We start from the raw sequence: 21,578 nt of genomic DNA, 5'->3' as shown, positions 1-21,578 counted from the left end.
ATAATAAATAATAAATAATAAATAATAAATAATAAATAATAAATAATAAATAATAAATAATAAATAATAAATAATAAATAATAAATAATAAATAATAAATAATAAATAATAAATAATAAATAATAAATAATAAATAATAAATAATAAATAATAAATAATAAATAATAAATAATAAATAATAAATAATAAATAATAAATAATAAATAATAAATAATAAATAATAAATAATAAATAATAAATAATAAATAATAAATAATAAATAATAAATAATAAATAATAATAATTTATTAGATTTGTATGCCACCCTCTCCGAAGACTCAAAGACTTCAAAGACTTATTCATATAAAATATAAACGTATAACATAAGGAAGGAATTAACTTATGTTAACCTTATTAACCTAATGAAAGAATTAGAAGCAAAACCTATGACAATGAGTAGGCATAATCCTAAAACTGCACGTAAATGTGAGTATATAATGTTCTTTGATTTTCTAGTATTTTTCCAAAAATCTTTAATCATAAAACACTCTTTTCTTCATTGTTATTCATCGTGGAGTCACGTCCGACCTATTGAAACCCCATGGACAACGTTACTCCAGGCCTTTCTGTCCTCTACTATCCCCCAGAGTCCATTTAAGCTCACGCCGACTGCTTCAGTGACTCCGTTCAGCCACCTCATTCTCTGTCGTCCCCTTCTTCTTTTGCCCTCAATCTTTCCCAGCATTAGGCTCTTCTCCAGTGAGTCCTTCCTTCTCATTAGGTGGCCAAAATATTTGAGTTTCATCTTCAGGATCTGGCCTTATGAAGAGCAATCAGACTTGATCTCATTTCGGACTGAGTGGTTGATCGCCTTGCAGTCCAAGGGGCTCCCAGCCCTTTCTTTATTACTCAACCCAATTCTTTTGAAAGAATCTCTCAGGGCTAGCTATTAATTAAATGGGATAGCTGCTCAGCTTTCATCCCAAACCTAAATTTCTTAACCCTCAAACCAACATTGCAGTTGTTACTCATTAACCCCCTTTTTGCTGGAGAAAAGTTCTTATGACACAGTGGAATATCCCATCATTTGGCTTCTCCCAACTCCAGTAGTGTTGACTGAACTTCTGATCCTCTAGTTTTTCTAGTTCTTCTGTGTAAAAGTATCTGCTTTTAAATTCCCCACACCCTTTCTTTTCTTTTCTTTTTTAGGGCTCTTTAATAGAGGACTTTCTGTTCTACAAATCTTCTCCCTGACGTTCAACAGAAGCCAAGTATAATGGTAAGATTATTAGTTTTAATAGTGGGATAAACTACACTTGGAATGATGAATGAGTTGGGTGGAGGAGGCCAAGGAAAGATAACCTCATCTGAAATTATCTTCATGGCACTGAACCGACAGGGAAGAAGAAGTGATGATTTTATAGTATTTAAAAAATGAGGTTCTTGTGTTATTTATCTTATCACCATTTCCAAAAGGAGCCACCTCAGGGACAGGTTCTGTAGAACATTACTTCAAGGAGCACCATACTCTTCCCAGAAGCAATAAGATCCCATTTATTCCTCGCCTACTTAAAACATTTCCAATATGGTTTGTTTGAAACCTTGGCCACTCACTCAGATATAACAAGGATCAGAATTCTTCTAATACTGGGGTACCAAAATTCCTCCCCTAGGTAGAATATATACTGCTCAAAAAAATAAATAAAGAGAACACTCAAATAGCACATCCTAGATCTGAATGAATAAAATATTCTCATTGAATACTTTGTTCTGTACAAAGTTGAATGTGCACAACAGCATGTGAAATTGATTGTCAATCGGTGTTGCTTCCTAAGTGGACAGTTCGATTTCACAGAAGTTTGATTTACTTGGAATTATATTGTATTGTTTAAGTGTTCCCTTTATTTTTTGAGCAGTGTATATAGTTTGTGTGCCTCAAAGCAAAGCTAATCCCAAAGCTAATGTCTTTCTAAGAATGCATCTGAAAATATGTGACTTCTATGTAATCTTTTCTTTAGGAGTATTCCCACTAAACAGAAAGGGGTAAAATCCATAGTAAATTACTTTAAGGTTTTGTTTTCAGGGGAAACAGAGGACAAATGTTTTAAAGAAATTAATAATTGAGCACCTGGCGGAAAGCAAAAACACAATTCACGTTCTCATAAACTGCTGTAAATACTTAGCAAGTCTTCCATGGCAAATGTTTTCTGCCATTAGAATTCCAATTCCCATGGCACAAAAAAGCCTTGGAATTTAAATATTTGTGAACTATGTTATGGATGCAAATGTGTCCTGATTTTTTGTTCTCCGAGGGCTTCATGACGGTCCCTTCCAATTTTGTTGTTGTTGTTGTTGTTATTATTATTATTATATCAGTAGGCAATGAGACATTCCAATATGCTGAGGATATCACAGTCCTGCTTCTAATAGACCCCCTGCCAAAATAGTCTGGTGTTATGTCCTGAGAAAGTGGGAAGTTTTCACTCCAGTCCGACAAGGAAGTGAAGCAGGGAAATTCTGATTGGCTCCTTCTGAAGGGCTCCCTATTTGATAACCAATAAAGATCTGAAATCAGTCTCCTGCCTGTTCAGTATTTTAACTCAACATCTGGGAGCAAGTTATTTGTTTAACATGGAGATACTGCAAGCATGTGAATTACCCCAAGCTTTATTATCAGCATCAGAGGCTAATTTGGTCCATCTTCAAGGTCAGTTAGATCAATGTTTCTCAACCTCAGCAGTTTTAAGATGTGTGGACTTTAACTCTCCGAAGTCCCCAGTTAGCATTATTTCATAGTGCTGGGGGCTTCATTCAACTGTTTCAAAAATCTTGTGATTTTTTTTTAAGTAGACTGTCGCAATACTTGATGTATTAGTTGGAAGAATTATATTTTAGAATCTTGGAATTATTTTATTTTACCTCATTTTGTGCATGTAGTTTGCCATTTTAAGTGGAGCTATCCAGTAATGTAATCTACAAGAAAAACTATAAAAAAGCTATAAAAATCTTCCGAGAAAGGAATAGATAAAATTGGCAATTTTCATGAAACCTTCTACAATGAATTCTCAAATGGATGGGCTTCCACTATGTGTTTTGGGGCACTAGGTACATGGTGAAGGCGGAGTCAGATTCCAGAACTGGGCTAGAACTTATGGCTCCTCTCCAGAAATGTATTTCCAGCCAACAACAGTGGATGAAATCAAAGAGGTAAGCAAGCAACATCCAACCAGTTGTTTTGATGTTCTCTATGATTGATTGTTCTCTACCTGTTCTCTATCTTCTTTACTTATTCTCTATTATTCTCTATATCCCATTGTTCTCTACATATAACAATATGTCCTATTGTTCTCTACCTCCATTGTCCCAACTGCATCTTATGGGAATTTTTATATGACCTAAAGTAGTGTTGGCAAATCTATGGCACGGGTGCCACAGGTGGCATGCAGAGCCATATCTGCTGGCGCATGAGCCATTGTCCTAGCTCAGCTCCAATGTGCATGTGTATGCCGGCCAGCTGATTTTTGATTCACCCAGAGGCTCTGGAAGGGTGTTTTTGGCTTCCAGAGATCCTCTGGAGGGATGGGGAAGGGCGTTTTTACCCTCTCCCGGATTCAGGAAAGCCTTTGGAGTCTGGGGAAGGTGAAACACAAGCTTATTGGGCCCATCAGAAGTTGGGAAACAGGTCGTTTCCAGCCTCCAGAGGGCCCCCGGGGGATGAGGGAAGCTGTTTTCACCCTCCCCAGGAATTGAATTATGGGTGTAGGCACTCTCATATGTGCAATATAAGGTTCGCCATCACTGGCCTAGAGAAAGTATTGAATTACTTACTGGATTGCTTCTGGTTGGGGGTTACTGGTGGTTATTGAAACGGATGTCCATGTGCCGCCTCTATGTTGGTTGAGGCAGGCAGGATTCCCTTGAGTACCACTTGTTGGGGGTCAGGGGAAAGGGAGGGTTTTGCCCTCTCTTTCTGTTCAAGATCCCCATGGACAATTGGTGGGCCACTGGGTGACACAGAATGCTGGACTCGATGGGCTTTGGCCTGATTCAGCATGGCACTTCTTATGTTCTAACAGCGATGGTGGCACAAGTATAGTATGCTAACTCTGTATTCCACTGCCAGGAGTTCAATCCTGACTGCCTCAAGGTTGACTCAGCCTTCCAGCCATCTGAAGTCGGTAAAATGAGGAGACAGATTGTTGGGGGAAATATGCTCATCCTGCAAACTACAAAGTACTACGAAGCGGTATATAAGTCTAAGTGCTATTGCCATTGCTGCTCTAATAGTGCAAATGTGTGATTCGTATCTTTGCAGATCTTGGCTCTGGCCAGGCAGAAAAACAAGAAAGTGAAAGTGGTTGGTGGTGGACATTCCCCATCAGACATTGCCTGCATAGAGGACTTCATGATCCAGATGGCAAAGATGAATAAGGTCCTTAAGGTAAAAGGGCTATGGCACTGGGTCAGACTCATGGTTCATTTCGCTTGGCTTCAGAATCCCAAAGGCTTCCTTTCTATTATAAAAAATATAGCCAAAGCAATAAGACTAAACAACAAGACCACACTAGAATACTGCATTCAATTTTGGTCACCCTACTGCAAAAAGGACATTGAAACTCTAGAGAAAGTACAGAAAATAGCAACTAAAATGATAAAGGGACTGGAAACCAAGACATTCAAAGATAGGTTGCTGGAACTGGGCATGGATAGTTTAAGCAAAAAGGAGGGCCAGAGGGGACATGATAGCAGTATACAGATATTTGAGGGATTGCCACAGAGAGGAGGGGGTCACACTATTTTACAAGGCACCAGAGGGCCAGACCAGGAGCAATGGATGGAAACTGACCAAGGAGAGATTCAACCTGGAAATAAGGAAGAACTTTCTGATGGTGAGAGTGATCAACCAGTGGAGTGGCCTGCCGGTGGAGGCTGTGAACGCCCCATCACTTGACACATTCAAAAGAAAATTGGACTGCCATCTGTTTGGGGTGGTGTAGGGTTTCCTGCTTGAGCAGGGGGTTGGACTTGATGACCTGCAAGGTCCCTTTCAACTCTAATAAGAAAGAAAGAAAGAAAGAAAGAAAGAAAAAGAAAGAAAGAAAGAAAGAAAGAAAGAAAGAAAGAAAGAAAGAAAGAAAGAAAGAAAGAAAGAAGACCACATTTGGAATACTGTGTTCAGTTCTGGAGACCTCACCTACAAAAAGATATTGACAAAATTGAACAGGTCCAAAGACGGGCTACAAGAATGGTGGAAGGTCTTAAGCATAAAACGTATCAGGAAAGACCTAATGAACTCAATCTGTATAGTCTGGAGGACAGAATGAAAAGGGGGGACATGATCGAAACATTTAAATATGTTAAAGGGTTAAATAAGGTCCAGGAGGGAAGTGTTTTTAATAGGAAAGTGAATACAAGAACAAGGGGACACAATCTGAAGTTAGTTGGGGGAAAGATCAAAAGCAACGTGAGAAAATATTATTTCACTGAAAGAGTAGTAGATCCTTGGAACAAACTTCCAGCAGACGTGGTTGGTAAATCCACAGTAACTGAATTTAAACATGCCTGGGAGAAACATATATCCATTGTAAGATAAAATACAGGAAATAGTATAAGGGCAGACTAGATGGACCATGAGGTCTTTTTCTGCCATCAGTCTTCTATGTTTCTAAGAAAGAAAGAAAGAAAGAAAGAAAGAAAGAAAGAAAGAAAGAAAGAAAGAAAGAAAGAAAGAAAGAAAGAAAGAAAGAAAGACTGCTAGGAATGAGCTCCTACTTGTTGGTACATGTGCTGTTCCGGGCCTACAGAGATGGAAATCCAAGAAAGTATTCCACTCCGATTTTCCCATGAGGCCACCCTTAAATACCTATTGGGAGTGGTCAACAATTTCCCAGAGTTAAAAACTACAGATTACTTCCTTTTTCCATACAAGTATTCTTGTCTTTTTCTTAGACTTCTAAAGCGGGCATTTAACAGAGGCTCCTGATCCACCAGGTATCCCTCTGAGTCAAGCGAGACCACCATTGGGGTGTCTCCAGTCTCTGGAAGTTCCTCAGGTTCTAGCTCTCCCTCACTCTCACTCTCTGATTCAGCTGGCAAGAATGCTGGCCTACAGTACCAAGACAGCCTCAGTTCATCCTCCTCAGGGTCTGCCACTAATTGGCTGGGTCGTGGACCACTCACAACAGTAAAGGAGTAGATAGTATTTCTGGCTAGGTTTCACACATCATGCCAAACCAGAGTTTGCTTTAATTAAGGCTGATCATAAAAAATCCAGTAATCTAAAATTATATCATGTCATGTTAATCTATAAATCACTTTTGAAATTCACACTGCTAATTCTGTATGATTAGTCAACAGGTTTTTGTGCTTTGACTTTGGCTCTGTATTTAAAATTCTTTGTGCCCACTTTGAAAATAATTCCAAAGAAACAAGCACAGCAGCTCCCCTTTACAACTTATTCTCTGCAGGTTTGAAAAAGCTGCTGCTGCTTTCGAATCAAATATTTAGCGCAATACTTGTGAGATGTCTGATGCATTTCTTCCAAATGATGCTTGGTCCGTGCACAGACATAATAAGTCCTGATCGAATGTTTTCTCCAAGGTTGCTTCTTTGATTAACACAACAATATATTATCTCTCGGCAGGTGGACAAAGAGAAGAAGCAAGTGACAGTAGAGGCAGGGATTTTACTCTCACATCTGAACGTGGAGCTAAGCAACCATGGCTTAGCTTTACCTATGTAAGTAAACCTCTACTGAGATCGAACAGATTAACAAAGTTGGAAGGGACCTTGAAGGTCATCTAGTCCAACCCCTGACCCAAGCAGGAAATCCTTCATCTGACTATTATTATTATTATTATTATTATTATTATTATTATTATTATTATTAATTTGTTTTCTACGGGGTGTCTCAACCGCCCGTAATTACAGGGTAATTAGTCCAGGAAGACACACACCACATGATAAAAGGAAAACCCAAAAGTTTTTATAAACAGAAAAACAGAAACAGCTCCCTTTTTAAATGTCAAAGTGATTTTCTGCTACAAACAAGGCACAGGTTAAATGCAGTCCAATTGTTCACCCAATATCTGGGAAATTGAGTCCAATTCTAAAGTCCAGAGAGTCCACACACACAATCCTGAAGAGCAAAAACCATAATCTTGATGAAACAATGAATCAGATAAACTGCTATGAGGCTAAAACACCAGGCTGCACTTTTATCTGTAGCACTAATTACAGCAACCCCACCCAACCACAGGTGGCCTCATTTTCTCTTTTAATAATCCTTCAGTTGTTGTCCCCTATGCATCACTCTACGCATGCTTGGATGTGTCATTAATTCTTGTTCAGAATCCAGGGATGATACAGATGACTGATCTCCTCCTGGGCTGTCTGCCAAACACCCCTCTTCCCTGTCACTCACGCTTCCTTGGTCAGAGGAGACTTCATTGGCCAATTCTACTGGGAGCAAAACAGGCCCGCGGCATGTGGATGTTTCCCCCACATCCACCTCCACATTCTTTGGGGCAGGTGCTGGGCCAGAGCTAACCACAACTATTATTATTATTATTATTATTATTATTATTATTATTATTATTATTATGTGTTCCCTCGATTTTCACGGGTTCGAACTTCGCGGAAAGTCTATACCACAGTTTTTCAAAAATATTAATTAAAAAAATACTTTGCGGGTTTTTTCCCTATACCACGGTTTTTCCCACCCGATGACGTGATATGTCATCGCCAAACTTTCGTCTGCCTTTAATAAATATTTTTTAAAATAAACTTTAATAAATAAACATGGTGAGTAATAATCTGAATGGTTGCTAAGGGAATGGAAAATTGCAATTTAGGGGTTTAAAGTGTTAAGGGATGGCTTGTGATACTGTTCATAGCCAAAAATAGTGTATTTACTTCCGCATCTCTACTTCGCGGAAATTCAAATTTTGCGGGCGGTCTTGGAACGCATCCCCCGCAAAAAGCGAGGGAACACTGTAATTCGATTTGTATGCCGCCCCTCTCCAAAGACTCGGAGAGGCTCACAACAACAAAACAGTGCAAATCCAATAGTTAAAAACAATTTAAAAACCCTTAATATAAAAAGCAGTCATACATCTCAGACAAACCATACATAAAACGGAAACAACTACTCAGGATCAAACTCAGGGGCTGATTGTGAGGCAAGAGCTCCACCTCTAGAGGCATATTGCTCACCAAAACAAACAAAACATTAAAAAGTTGTGATGTTTATGTAGTTACTTACCCTAGCACATCTACGTTATATTAAAGTCACCAAAATATCTTTACAATCCCCAATGCGTGTCACAACATTTGAGCACCTCTAATGATTGGAAAATTGAAAGTTGAAACGTCTGACACACCCTATAAAAATGCTCAGATAGTTGTGATGCATGTTAAGACAAATATTATCCCTAGTCTATAAATGTGGCCAGATGTGTGATGGAATTCTGAGTGGCAAATTGAATCAAACCATTTTGGGAGTGGGAAGAAGGTCTTTTTAGAAGGTTCCATCTAGTAAAAGTGTATAAGACAGGGGTCTCCAACCTTGGCAACTTTAAGCCAAGTGGACTTCAATTCCCAGTGCTGGCTGGGGAATTCTGGGAGTTGAAGTCCGCCAGGCTTAAAGTTGCCAAGTTTGGAGACCCCTGCTCTAGCTAGGGTCAGGTTTCAACTCAGCTAAATTAGCCAAATACATTACAAACTTAAGATTCAGATCACAGATTTGCTTCTAGGGCACAGGAGTTCAGGTATACTTAACTCCAAAGACCTTATAATTGCATACAGAGGGAATCCTTCACCCCATTGCCCTATTTCAGAGCGGCAAATGAATTGTTTTAAAGCAAATTGAAAAATGAAATGGGCTTATGGGAACTTATGCAAATGCACTTGTGTGTGGTACACCAAGATAAAAAAAAAATTATAATCACAAAAGGACCTAATTAAGACTGATTCTTTTTTTTTTCACAGCCCAGGTCATCTAAGAGTAATTATCAATGCATGGGCATCCAGAATTTGTCCCTGTCCCCCAATGGGATGTGGACAAAACTGAGAGAGGAACATTTTTGGATTTTAGAGGAAGCATGGAAGGATTTCTGGGATAAAAGTGATTCCCCTGCCAATTGAGTACATACAGGAACAAAATTTCAGTTTTGCAACGATCAGAAATCCGTGCAGCCCCAATTACATCAGTGTATAAAATCATGCATAGGATAGAAAAGGTGGATAGAGAAAAATTATTTTCTCTATCACATAATACTAGGACGAGGGGCACTCCCTAAAGCTCATAGGTAAGAAAGTGAGGACAAATAAAAGGAAATATTTCTTCACCCAGAGTATCATTGGTTTATGGATATAAATATTAATTTTTCGTTTAAACCATATGTTTGAGCATGAACTTCGCCTGAAAACAATCGGGGCTTTTTATTGTTACAGTTAATTCTTTTGGATGATTACTAATTCTAACCATGTGCAAGGGCCAATATATTTCTCTGAAAAAAATATGTCCTAGTTTACTACCAAAATATACTAAAGAGAGAAGATTCTCTTATTTCAGTGAATCTGAAATAAATTTCTTGCTTTAATCTAGCTCATAGGTAAGAAAGCAAGGACAAATAAAGGGAAATATTTCTTCATCCAGAGGGTCGTTGGTTTATGGAATTCACTTCCAGAAGAGGTCATGATAGCTGTCAGCCTGGATAGCTTCAAGGCAGGATTAGACAGATTCATGGGTGCCAAGTGTATCGGTGGTTATTGAAACGGATGTCCAAGTGCCGCTTCTATGATGGGTACCATTTGTTGGGGGTCAAGGGAAAGGGAGGGTCTTGCTTTCTCTTTCTGCTCAAAATCCCCATGGACAATTGGTGGGCCACTGTGTGACACAGAATGCTGGACTCGATGGGCTTTGGCCCGATTCAGCATGGCTCTTCTTATGTTCCTAAGTTCTTATGTACATATATCCTTGCCAGGATATACCGAATCCAAGGAATCACTTCAGGATCAGAAATAAAAATCTGTAGGCAACATCCCTTCATAGTCAGTGCCCTATTTCTATGGCTTGATAGGTTGTGACATATGCTCAACACTCATTGGGGCATGTTTTGAAGTCAGAGCAGGTGCTTTTAATTAGCTTTTTTTGTATCAGTGTCACATTTGCTAATATCACCGTCTCAACAGTTACCTTTGGAATGGATCCCAGCTAAATCTCTCCCTTTTCTGTGTTTCAGTTTAGGAGCTGTGTTAGATGTGGCAGCTGCTGGAGTCATTGGAACTGGCACTCACAACACCGGCTTCAGCCATGGCATCTTGGCCACTCAGGTAAGACCCCGCTGGTTTGTAACTAGCAGGGCGTAAATATTTCATAGCCATTATATCATTATATGAGCAAGTTATTAGAATGCTAGTTATGTCAGCTTTTATTCTAATGGCCCCAGGCCTGGTGGCATAAATAAGTCTTAAGACTCTTGCAGAAAGCAAGCTGGGTGGGAGCAGTATGAATCTCCAGGGGAAGCTGGTTCCAGAGGGTCGGGGCCGCCACAGAGAAGGCTCTTCCCCTAGGTCCTGCCAAACAACATTGTCTAGTTGACAGGACCTGGAGAAGGCCAACTCTGTGGGACCTAATTGGTCACTGTGACTCATGTGGCAGAAGGCAGTCCCGTAGACAATCTGGTCCGATGCCATGTAGGGCTTTGTAGGTCATAACCAACACTTTGAATTGCATCCAGAAATTGATTCCCAGATTCAACCAGATCCCTTGCTTTCCCCCTGGCAGGTGGTAGCCATGACACTGTTGACAGCTTCTGGGGAAATCCTGGAGTGCTCGAAGACTGTGAATCCTGAACTCTTCCAAGCGGCCTGTGTACATCTGGGTTGTTTGGGCATCCTTCTCACAGTCACTTTCCAATGTGTTGCAGAATTCTACCTGCAGGAAACCACCTTCCCTTCTACACTCAAAGAGGTAAGCTCAGATGCTGCATTTTGGAAATACAATTTAAGAACCATTTTGAGAGGAGTGTGATGTGTCTGTGTGGCCAAGTTGCCATTTGATATTTTAATGTCTCATCAGAATCAAGGCTGCTAGAAAAATTCTACCAGCATGCAGGGGTAATTAGTTGACAAAGTATTCTTTTTCTGTGCCCAGCAGTCTCAATTAATCTAATTTGTTAGGAAATCTTCTAAGCTGAGGATCCTAAGTAGGAAGATTAAGTTTCTTTTCAGAGAGTATCTGGTCTTTGGAAATTATTTCTCAGTATCAAAAATGTGGTTTGCCAAACATTTTATCTCTTCTTTCCCCACTGATAGGAAAGAACAATACAGTGGAACCCCGACATAAGAGCTGCTCTACTTAAGAGCAACTCGAGATAAGAGCTGGGAGGGGAGAGATATTTTTGTTCTACTTACAAGCCCAAATTTGAGATATAAGTACCAAGGAGCTGTCTCCTGAAGCCAAACGCTAACTTCCGCGTTCGGCTTCAGGAGACAGCTGCGAAGCGGCGCACGTGTTTTAAAAGGTTGCAGCCGGCCTGGGGGGCTCGGGGGGGTGCTTGCAGCTTTCTTTCTTGCTCTTTTTCTTTCTCTCTTTTACCTTCCCTTCCTCTATTTCTTCTTTTCTTTCTCCTTCCCACCTTCTTCCCTCCCTCCCTCCCTTCACTCATTCCTCTCTTACTCTCCCCTTTCATAAGTTTCCTTCCTTCCTCTGTTCCTGTCCCTTCCCCCTTTCTTTCTTTCTTTCTTTCTTGCTCTTTTTCTTTCTCTCTTTTACCTTCCCTTCCTCTATTTCTTCTTTTCTTTCTCCTTCCCACCTTCTTCCCTCCCTCCCTCCCTTCACTCATTCCTCTCTTACTCTCCCCTTTCATAAGTTTCCTTGCTTCCTTCCTCTGTTCCTGTCCCTTCCCTCTTTCCTTCCTTCCTTCCCACCCTCCGTCCATTCATTCACCCATTCCTCTCTTGATCGCTTAAAGCCGGTCCCTGGTGCAAAAAGGGTTGGGGACCTCTGTCCTACAGGATTGGGTGGCAGAGAAGTTGAACATATGTAAATTTAAAAGTTTAAGAAAGTTTACAAGTTAAGTGAAAGAAACTTCATTATTCATTTATATGTACATGTACATTTCTTCATTAAAAACATGTCTTTCTGCATAATTTAGACTAACTTTGTGAGTTTTTTGAGGGCTGGAACCAATTAAAATTATTTACATTAATTCCTATGGGGAAAAGTCGTTCGAGATAAGAGCTGCTCGACTTAAGAGCTCAGGTCCGGAACGAATTAAACTCGTATCTCGAGGTACCACTGTATATATTCAACATATTTATACTTGAAAAATTCCACACTCCCATGTTATCTTCCATAAAACAAATTTCTGACAGCCTTTGGTTACAGTACAAATGTACCCTTCTAAGAATGCTTTATTTTATATCAAGATTCTTGTCTTGTTTGCTTGTAAGATAAATGGGAGCTGTTCACTCTCCATTTATTTATTCAACCTATATGCTGAATGTATATTAAGGGAAGATGGATTGGAAGGACATGAGCATAGATTTAATATTGGGAGAAGAAACATCAATAACTTGCAATACGCTGATGACACTAAACATGTAGACCAAAATGCAAGCTCTAGTAATAAAAGTTAAGGAGCATAGTGAAAAATAGGACTAAAATTAAATATAAAGAAGACCAAACTAATGACAACAGGTAGAACAACTTATCAAGAGTACTTAGCACTTATATACCACTTCATAGTGCTTTACAGCTCACTGTAAGCAGTCAGAATATTGCCCCCAACAATCTGGGTCCCTATTTTACCAACCTTCAAAGAATGGAAAGGTGAGTCAACCTTGAGCTGGTCAAGATTGAACTCCTGGCAGTGGGCAGAGTCAGCCTGCAATTCATCACTTAGAATTGACAATGGAGATACCATATTGGTGGATAACTTCTGCCTTTCAAGCATTAAGCTTGAGGTTGCATAGTGGTGCAGAGTGCAGTACTGCAGGCAACTTCAGCTGACTGCCAGCTGTAGTTCGGCAGTTCAAATCTCACTATATGCCCAGAAATGGAAAATAGACCAAACACCAGAAGAAAATATAGTAATTAAAAAAATATTGGACTGTGTGGAAATGGACAGGATGTCCAAAAAAATTAGAGGGGAAAAAAGACTCAGATTATTATAAAATATGGGGGAAGTTCTATGATAGGCTAAATGAAAGAACAATGGAGAAATAATTAAAATTCAAGCAAAGCAACACGTCAAATAAAAGAATTAATACTAAGTGAAAAAGGAAAATTCTCTGATCGAACACTCAAAAAAGAAGTGGGGAAGCTTTCGTTTCCCAAATGTTTTATGTATATGTTTTGTTTATGTCTTTTCTTTTCTGTTATATTTGGAAGAAAAAAACCCAAATCTCACTAGGTTCAAGGTTGACTCAGCCTTCCATCCTTCCAAGGTGGGTAAAATGAGGACCCAGATTGTTGGGGGCTATATGCTGGCTCTGTAAAACCACTCAGGGTGTAAAAGCACTATGAAGCAGGGGTGGGCTACTACCCGGATGGGAGGGGAATGCAGTGGGGTAGTGAAAATGGAGCTCCATCCCAGAATACCCAATTTGCACTGAAAGATATTGAAAGAAAATGCAGGGTGTCCTGCATAAGCCACGCTCACAGTGTGGTAGTAAAAATTTTGGTAGCCCTTCACTGCATATGTCTAAGTGCTATGGTATAGCACTGGTATAGGGCAGTGATGGCAAACCTATGGCATGGGTGCCATAGATGGCACGCGGAGCCATATCTGCTGGCACATGAGCTGTTGCCCTAGCTCAACTCCAACGTGCATTTGTGTACCGACCAGCTGACATTTGGCTCGCACAGAGGTTCTGGGAGGGCATTTTTAGCTTCCAGAGAGCCTCCAGGGTGATTGGGGAAGGCGTTTTTACCCTCCCCTGGCTCCAGGAAAGCCATTGGAGCTTGAGGAGGGCAAAACACGATCCTACTGGGCCCATCAGAAGTTGGGAAATAAGTCCATTTTCAGCCTTCAGAGGGCCTCCAGGGTGGCGGTAGAAGCTGTTTCACCCTCACCAAACATTGAATTATGGGTGCTTGCGTGATAGCACATGCCCACGCTTTTTCGGCACCCAAGGGAAAAAAGGTTCGTCATCACTGGTATAGGGTCTCCTGCTTGGACAGGGGCTTGGACTAAAAGACCTACATGGTCCCTTCCAATTCTGCTCATCTGTTAATGACCAGGCTCAAATTATCCTATTTTGGTCTCTCTGTCACTGTGACCTACAAATAACTCGCAGCAGCCTTTCCTAGGCAGATGGGCTGCTTTCCAAATCCCAGCCCACATTGTCAAAGGGGACTGTGCTCTCCCAACCCATCTGGAGAGGGACAGCAGGGAAAGGTTTAGACGAGAACAATTTGCCTCGTAACTTTGCTCAATTCGTGCCACAATTTTCCTCTGAGGAGAAATGACAATTTTTAAACATCGTTAGTTTAAAAGGTGAGGTGTGGTAGGCAAAATTATTCAGGGGGTAGAGAAAATAAATAGGAAGATTTTTTTTCCCCTCTTTTTAAAGTGAGATTGCCCAATTCATCTGACTAATGGAAAAGTTGTCTTAAATGGAAAGTTGTCTTTCCTAAACTGACTTTCAAGGACATTGAGTCAAATAGATGGAATAAATTTATTCCAAGGATGATGCTGTTACTGTTGCAGACGGCCTGATGTTCATGCAGTTTTTCATTACTTTAATTTTATTAGCAGTGTGATTATCGTGTTTTAACCCATATTTGACCCAGACAACCTTTTGTTTGGGGACAATTGATAAATGATACAAATAGAAACATAGAAGATTGACAGCAGAAAAAGACCTCCTGGTCCATCCAGTCTGTCCTTATACTATTTCCTGTGTTTTATCTTAGGATGGATATATGTTTATCCCAGGCATGTTTAAATTCAGTTACTGTGGATTTACCAACCACGTCTGCTGAAAGTTTGTTCCAAGCATCTACTACTCTTTCACTAAAATAATATTTTCTCACGTTACTTTTTATCTTTCCCCCAACTAACTTCAGATTGTGTCCCCTTGTTCTTGTGTTCACTTTCCTATTAAAAACACTTCTCTCCTGGACCTTATTTAACCCTTTAACATATTTAAATGTTTCTATCATGTCCCCCCTTTCCCTTCTGTCCTCCAGACTATACAGATTGAGTTCATGAAGTTTTTCCTGATATGTTTTGTGCTTCTATTATGATGTCAGTAAAGATAATGAAAATATGTAGAAATAGCTAAGAAGAGCCAAAAGGGGGCCTAGAGATGAAGACGCTCTCCTCCCACTTGGAAGTTGAGAGTTCAATCCTAGGCAGCGACCACTGAAGGGCTTTCCCTACCTGATCGGTCCCGGAGGCCGGCACAGACAGGCGCACAGGCGGCGGTGTGTGTGTGCAGCCTCATGCAAGATTTTCCTTCTGCGCATGCACAGAAGCAAAGAAATAGGCAAAAATTACCGAAATCTCACACGAGGACACTCACATGTGCAAGATTACGGCAATTTTCAATTATTTCTTTGCTTCCATACATGCGCAGAAGCAAAGAAAAGGTGAAAAATCACCAAAATCTTGCCCATGTGAGCATCCTTGCGCAAGATTTTGGAGATTTTTACCAATTACTTTGCTTCCGCACATGTGCAAAATTTTGTGCGGGGGTACGCAGGGGAATGCATGTTCCCCTGAACATGGCATCGGACCAGAATATCTCCGAGACCGCCTTCTGCCACAAGAATCCCAGCGACCGATTAGGTCCCACAGAGTGGGCCTCCTCCGGGTCCCGTCAACTAAACAATGTCGGTTGGCGGGCCCCAGGGGGAGAGCCTTCTCTGTGGCGGCACCGACTCTCTGGAACCAACTCCCCCCGGAGATCAGAACTGCCCCTACTCTTCCTGCCTTCCGTAAACTCCTCAAAACCCACCTTTGCCGTCAGGCATGGGGAAACTAAACATCTCCCCCTGGGCCCGCTGAATTTATACATGGTATGCTTGTGTGTGTGTATGTTAGTATAGGGGTTTTTTAAACTTAATATTTTAATTAAATTGGATTATGTATTGGATTGTTTTTTCACTTGTTGTGAGCCGCCCCGAGTCTTTGGAGAGGGGCGGCATACAAATCCAAATAAATGAAATGAAATGAAATGAAATGAATGGCAGGGTTCGTCATTTCTGCCACCAGAATGGCGACCCCACGCGTGCCAGGGGCAGTGATGGCCCTGCCAAAGCCTACCCTGTTTCTCCAGCACTCTGGGGACTGCATTGGTTGCCGATTGGTTTCTGGAGGTGGTTCAAAGTGTTGGTTAAGACCTATGAAGCCCTACATGGCATCAGACCAGATTACTTGTGGGACTGCCTCCTGCCGCATGAGTCCCAGTGACCGGTCAGGTTCCACAGAGTTGGCCTTCTCCAGGTCCTGTCAACTAGACAGTGTCGCTTGGTGGGGCCTAGGGGAAGAGCCTTCTCTGTGGGGGCTCCTGCCCTCTGGAATCAGCTCTCCCCCATAGATTCGTACTGCCCCCACCTTCCTCGCCTTCCATAAGAACCTGAAAACCCATCTATGCCACCAGGCTTGGGGTCACTAGACCCTGGTTTCCAGCTGACGAGTGTGATGTATGCTTGTTGTTGAATGTGAATGAATGATTTTTAACGTTCCAGGTTTTTTAGAACAGTTAATTATATTAATTGGATTTAAAATTTTGATATTGTATACTGATTTTTTATTATGTTGTGAGCGGCCCCGGGTCCTTGGAGAAGGGTAGCATACAAAGAAAGAAAGAAAGAAAGAAAGAAAGAAAGAAAGAAAGAAAGAAAGAAAGAAAGAAAGAAAGCTATAGCTATCTTCCATCTCATTCTCAGAACTATAATACCCATAACTCACAACCAGCCCAACAATCAACCATGTTAGATGTTTAGGAACCACAGTATTGTCTAATAAATTCGGCAAGCACCAAACATTTGGAAGATTATGTTAGTACTTCAATTAATGAATGTATGATGGATTAATCCAGTTGATCACTATTGCTCAACCCAAACTAACTACTTCCCACAGCTGTTGTAAGTAAAAATGGGGGAGAAGTTATGATGCATTCCTCCTTGAGGTTCAAGACGAAAGGTGAGAAATAATAAATTCATAATTTCACTCTTGAACGTGCCTTATTTAAAATGTCACAGGGGCGGCCCACCAAACTAGAAACCTGAGCAACACCACCCAATTTAAAGATGTGTCCATTCAGCTCTCAATTTGAACACCTTGTAGGTTCTTGACAACCTAGAAAGTCACCTAAAGAAATCTGAGTATTTCCGCTTCCTTTGGTTCCCTCACAGTGAAAATGTGAGCATCATTTACCAAGATCACACCAACAAGGTGAGTACATCCTACCAGGATGAAAGTAGTTGGCCATTATTTCACAAAGAAAACTAGGAAGGAAGGAATTAAGGACATTTCAGTTGTTTGTGGCGACCCGGGTCTTGCTCATTTCAACAGGACTTCCAACAGAGAGTAGCCATTATCTTTTCCCAACCTCATTCAACCTCCGTGATGGGTAAAGCATAACTGTCATCACTTTACAGATCAAGAAGTTACATCAGAGGTAGATTCCTCCTGGTTCACACGGTTCTATAGAACCAGTAGTAAACCAGTTGTGATGTCATGGAGCTGGTTCTGTCAGTGCCAGTTTGTGGATTTCACCATCTATTTTTTTAGCTTTTTTGGTGCTATTTTTGCTGTGTTTTGCTTCTGCACATGTGTTGGGAGATAGTTTTGCTCATGTGAAAGTTAACCCACCAAGTCACCACAGTTAACCACTATACCTAATTGAAGTCTTCAATGAAAAACACAGCAGCAGGCTTTCTTGTAAAAATATATTTTACTTTTCTTCTTATCAAAATACTTCTCTAAGTAACTATCACCTTTACATTTAACCACTATAATAAACTATCCACAATACCAGTATATAACTCTTATTACCTCCACCACTGCAACCACTAACTACAAATCACCCAGCACAAAACTACTATAACAAACTACTGTAACAAGCCATGCAAGGGTGTTACTGCTTATATAGGTTATAATCAATCAAGTTGCAGCACAATTAGCAAACCAATGGTTACATGCTGGCTATGGCTCACATTAGCCTTCCCATGGTTACATACAATTTTCTTGCATTGTAATATTACTTCAGAAATAAACTTATTTCTGACAACATGCGCAGAAGCTGAGTTTTTGGCACTGCACGTGTACGCACGAAGCACTTGGCTTATACATCTGGTGCACAATCCATGCACAGCCATGCACTGCAGGAGGAAACAAACCAGCAGCGAGGTAAGATAGAACCTTCCCCTGAATTACATCTAATCTCAATATAAGTATGCTCTTAAAAGGCTAATCCCCATCAACTGTTCCCAGACCATCCCCAAAGTGCCCCGTTAAAAGAGGCTAGTCTGTCCTATTAAAATTAAATGATTAAAACACACTGTCAGCAGCATATAAAGAAAAGTTTAATAAACTTTTCTATAGATGGTACATGCCTCCATCAAGGCTAGCAAAGACTTACCCGACACTACAAGACACTTGCTGGAAATGTAAAAAAACAAAAAGGTTCCTTTTTTCATATGTAGTGGTCGTGCCCTAAAATTCAAAAAGTATGGAAAACAACCCACAGATGGCTTACAGAAATTATAAAAGAGGAGATAGAATATGCCACAGAAGGTATGCTCTTAGGAATTTGGAAAAGACATTACTCCAAGCAAACGTTTTTCCTTATGACACATATAATCACCACTGTTAGAATTTCACTGGCACAACTGTGGGAAAATGAAAAGACCCCATCAGAAAGTTTAATTATTGATAAAATATATAGATGCACAGAGATGGAATAAAGGGAATAAAATATAAAGAAACTAAAAAGTATGGCACAAATGGCACGAATGGATTCACAATAAAAACTGAAAAGTAACAATACAAAGTATCAGTATATATAGAAATAAAAATAAACACTTCATAATAATAATATAAATGAAATAAAAACTTGGGACTGATGATCACTTTATTATAGAAACTGAAAAAAATTATGCTTATTGATATTTCATTTTTTTCTTTTCTAATATTATGCTTTACTTACGATATTTATATTTGAATGTACATAATTTATGATATATTTAAAATGTAAGAGAAACGGATTAAGAGCTGTAAAAACAAAACAAAACATATGAGAAATATTCTTTTTAAAATCAATAAAGAAACTTTAAAAAAACCCACTGGACTTGGACCCAGAGAGACCCAACCATGGAATTCATTGTGTGTGTTTGAATCAGTCACTCAGTCCCTCTCACCTCATGAGGTGGCATAAATTGAAGGCAGGGCCCCATATAAGCTCTTAAAAATAAAAGATGGGATATCAATGCAATCAATGAATTCCTTTTTTTTAAAAAAAAAAACAAGTTTTATTAAGTTGTATGCATTAAAAACACTACAAAAAAAAATACAATACACACAAAATAATAATAAAAAGACAACAATACGCAAACATTAAATAACACACTAACATTAATACTATATACACTGCTCAAAAAATAAAGGGAACACTTACACAACACAATATAACTCCAAGTGAATCAAACTTCTGTGAAATCAAACTGTCCACTTAGGAAGCAACACTGATTGACAATCATTTTCACATGCTGTTATGCACATTTAACTTTGTACAGAACAAAGTATTCGACGAAAATATTTCATTCATTCAGATCTAGGATGTGTTCTTTGAGTGTTCCCTTTATTTTTTTGAGTAGTATACATTTTAAGGTTATCTTCCGGCAACTCATATCAATGGATTAACAGTTACGGTTACGGTATATATCTTACATATTTCTCTATTTTAGGTTTTTTTCCACCTTGATAATATCTTTTTTTATTAGCCAATTACTACAAATATTGTATTATCTCCTATTATTTACAAATATACCGATTCTATTAATAAATCAAATAGTAATATTCCTATATACATAATTAATTTATTATTATTATTATTATTTAGAGGTTTTCTCCTCCTTTCTAACCATTCATAAAACACATTCCAAATTTCATAATACTCCGAGTCTTCCTTCTCTTTTAATTTCATTGTCATCAGATCAAGTTCAATTTCATGTTGATGCATGCTTGGGTTTATGATGAACTTAGCATTAAGTGGTTCTCCCAATACCATTGGCTTAAAAGTCAGATCCCCAGCCTTCTGACAACTTCATAAAAATCCAATACTCTTTGTTTTTGCAGCCTCCCTCTTCCTCAGCAAACTGGTTTTGGGATTATGCTATTGGATATTATCTGTTGGAGTTTCTTCTTTGGATCAGGTTAGTTTCTACACTTCTTTAAAAAAAAAAAAGTCCGCCTGGTGGATGGAAAGACTATATTTGTCTTGTTCTTATCTCATTGCTTTCAGCTTTCAATGAGGTTTTCTATACAGGTTAGCTTGGGGTGGGTTCTTGCAGTTGTCACTCACAAATTTATCAACCCCTTCTCTAAGCCTTCAAAAATTAATTAAAATATATCAACCTGGGACAGTATATTTGATATTCGGATTGATTTTTATTCCTGGAAGTCAAAGGATTCCATCCCACACAAGGGATCAAGCAAGATTACTGATAGACCGACACATGCACTATCTCCTACTACTGTTGTAAATCTCACTCTTTATTCTAGTAGCGTGATAGCTGAACTTAGGCTGTCCCCTGGTGGGCAGAAGATGAAATCACCTTTGTGAGGTTGCTGTATTGGTGGAGAAAAGAAATTTCTCCACCCATAATGGATAGACTCAAAGTGCATCATTGGGAAGCTTGAAAGAACAGATTAGGGATGGATTGCAATGGGGAATAATCTGTCTGGTTGCTAGGAGTTGAAAACAACTTGATGGCATATCATCCACCCATCCAACCTTCCATCTTCCACACATCCAGATTTTTTCCAAATGCAATAACTCTACTAAACAAATAATTCCATCAACACTGTCAGACTTTCTACTAAATCTGCACTTCTATTCTACTAGTTTTTCTCATCATTCCTTTCACCCATTTCCTCCCATGTTGACTGTATGACTGTAACTTGTTGCTTATATCCTAAGATTTTTTATTAATATTGCTTCTTCATTGCTTATTTGACCCCTATGACAATCATTAAGTGTTGTACCACATGATTCTTGACAAATGTATATTTTATTTTATTTTATGTACGCCGAGAGCATATGCACCAAGACAAATTCCTTGTGTGTCCAATCATAGTTGGCCAATAAAAATTCTATTCTATTCTATCCATCCACCCATGAATTGTTGAAAAGTAAAGTCTCATTTGCATAGAAACATAGAAGTCTGACGGCAGAAAAAGACCTCATGGTCCATCTAGTCTGCCCTTATACTATTTTCTGTATTATATCTTAGGATGGATATATGTTTATCCCAGGCATGTTTAAATTCAGTTACTGTGGATTTATCTACCACGTCTGCTGGAAGTTTTTTCCAAGGATCTACTACTCTTTCAGTAAAATAATATTTTCTCATGTTG

General features: G+C 39.4%; 1 protein-coding gene across 2 annotated transcripts in view; it reads left to right on the top strand.

Moving 5' to 3' along the window:
- Window positions 1-1,044: 1,044 nt before the first annotated feature.
- LOC139157773 (L-gulonolactone oxidase-like) overlaps window positions 1,045-21,578 on the top strand; it is a 40,360-nt gene continuing 19,826 nt past the window's right edge. Inside the window, exons 1-8 of one of the 2 annotated variants that reach the window (XM_070734898.1) lie at window positions 1,045-1,258; window positions 3,085-3,186; window positions 4,295-4,420; window positions 6,623-6,717; window positions 10,224-10,314; window positions 10,769-10,954; window positions 17,286-17,393; window positions 20,298-20,374. In XM_070734898.1, coding sequence (XP_070590999.1) covers window positions 1,256-1,258; window positions 3,085-3,186; window positions 4,295-4,420; window positions 6,623-6,717; window positions 10,224-10,314; window positions 10,769-10,954; window positions 17,286-17,393; window positions 20,298-20,374 — 788 coding nt within the window. In that variant the 5' untranslated portion in view covers window positions 1,045-1,255. The remainder of the gene's footprint in view (window positions 1,259-3,084; window positions 3,187-4,294; window positions 4,421-6,622; window positions 6,718-10,223; window positions 10,315-10,768; window positions 10,955-17,285; window positions 17,394-20,297; window positions 20,375-21,578) is intronic. The other variant, XM_070734899.1, reaches the window with a different exon arrangement.

Source organism: Erythrolamprus reginae, chromosome 1, assembly GCF_031021105.1.
Source record: "Erythrolamprus reginae isolate rEryReg1 chromosome 1, rEryReg1.hap1, whole genome shotgun sequence".
NCBI classification, from domain to species: domain Eukaryota; kingdom Metazoa; phylum Chordata; class Lepidosauria; order Squamata; family Dipsadidae; genus Erythrolamprus; species Erythrolamprus reginae.
This window is presented reverse-complemented; position numbering and strand designations above follow the sequence as displayed.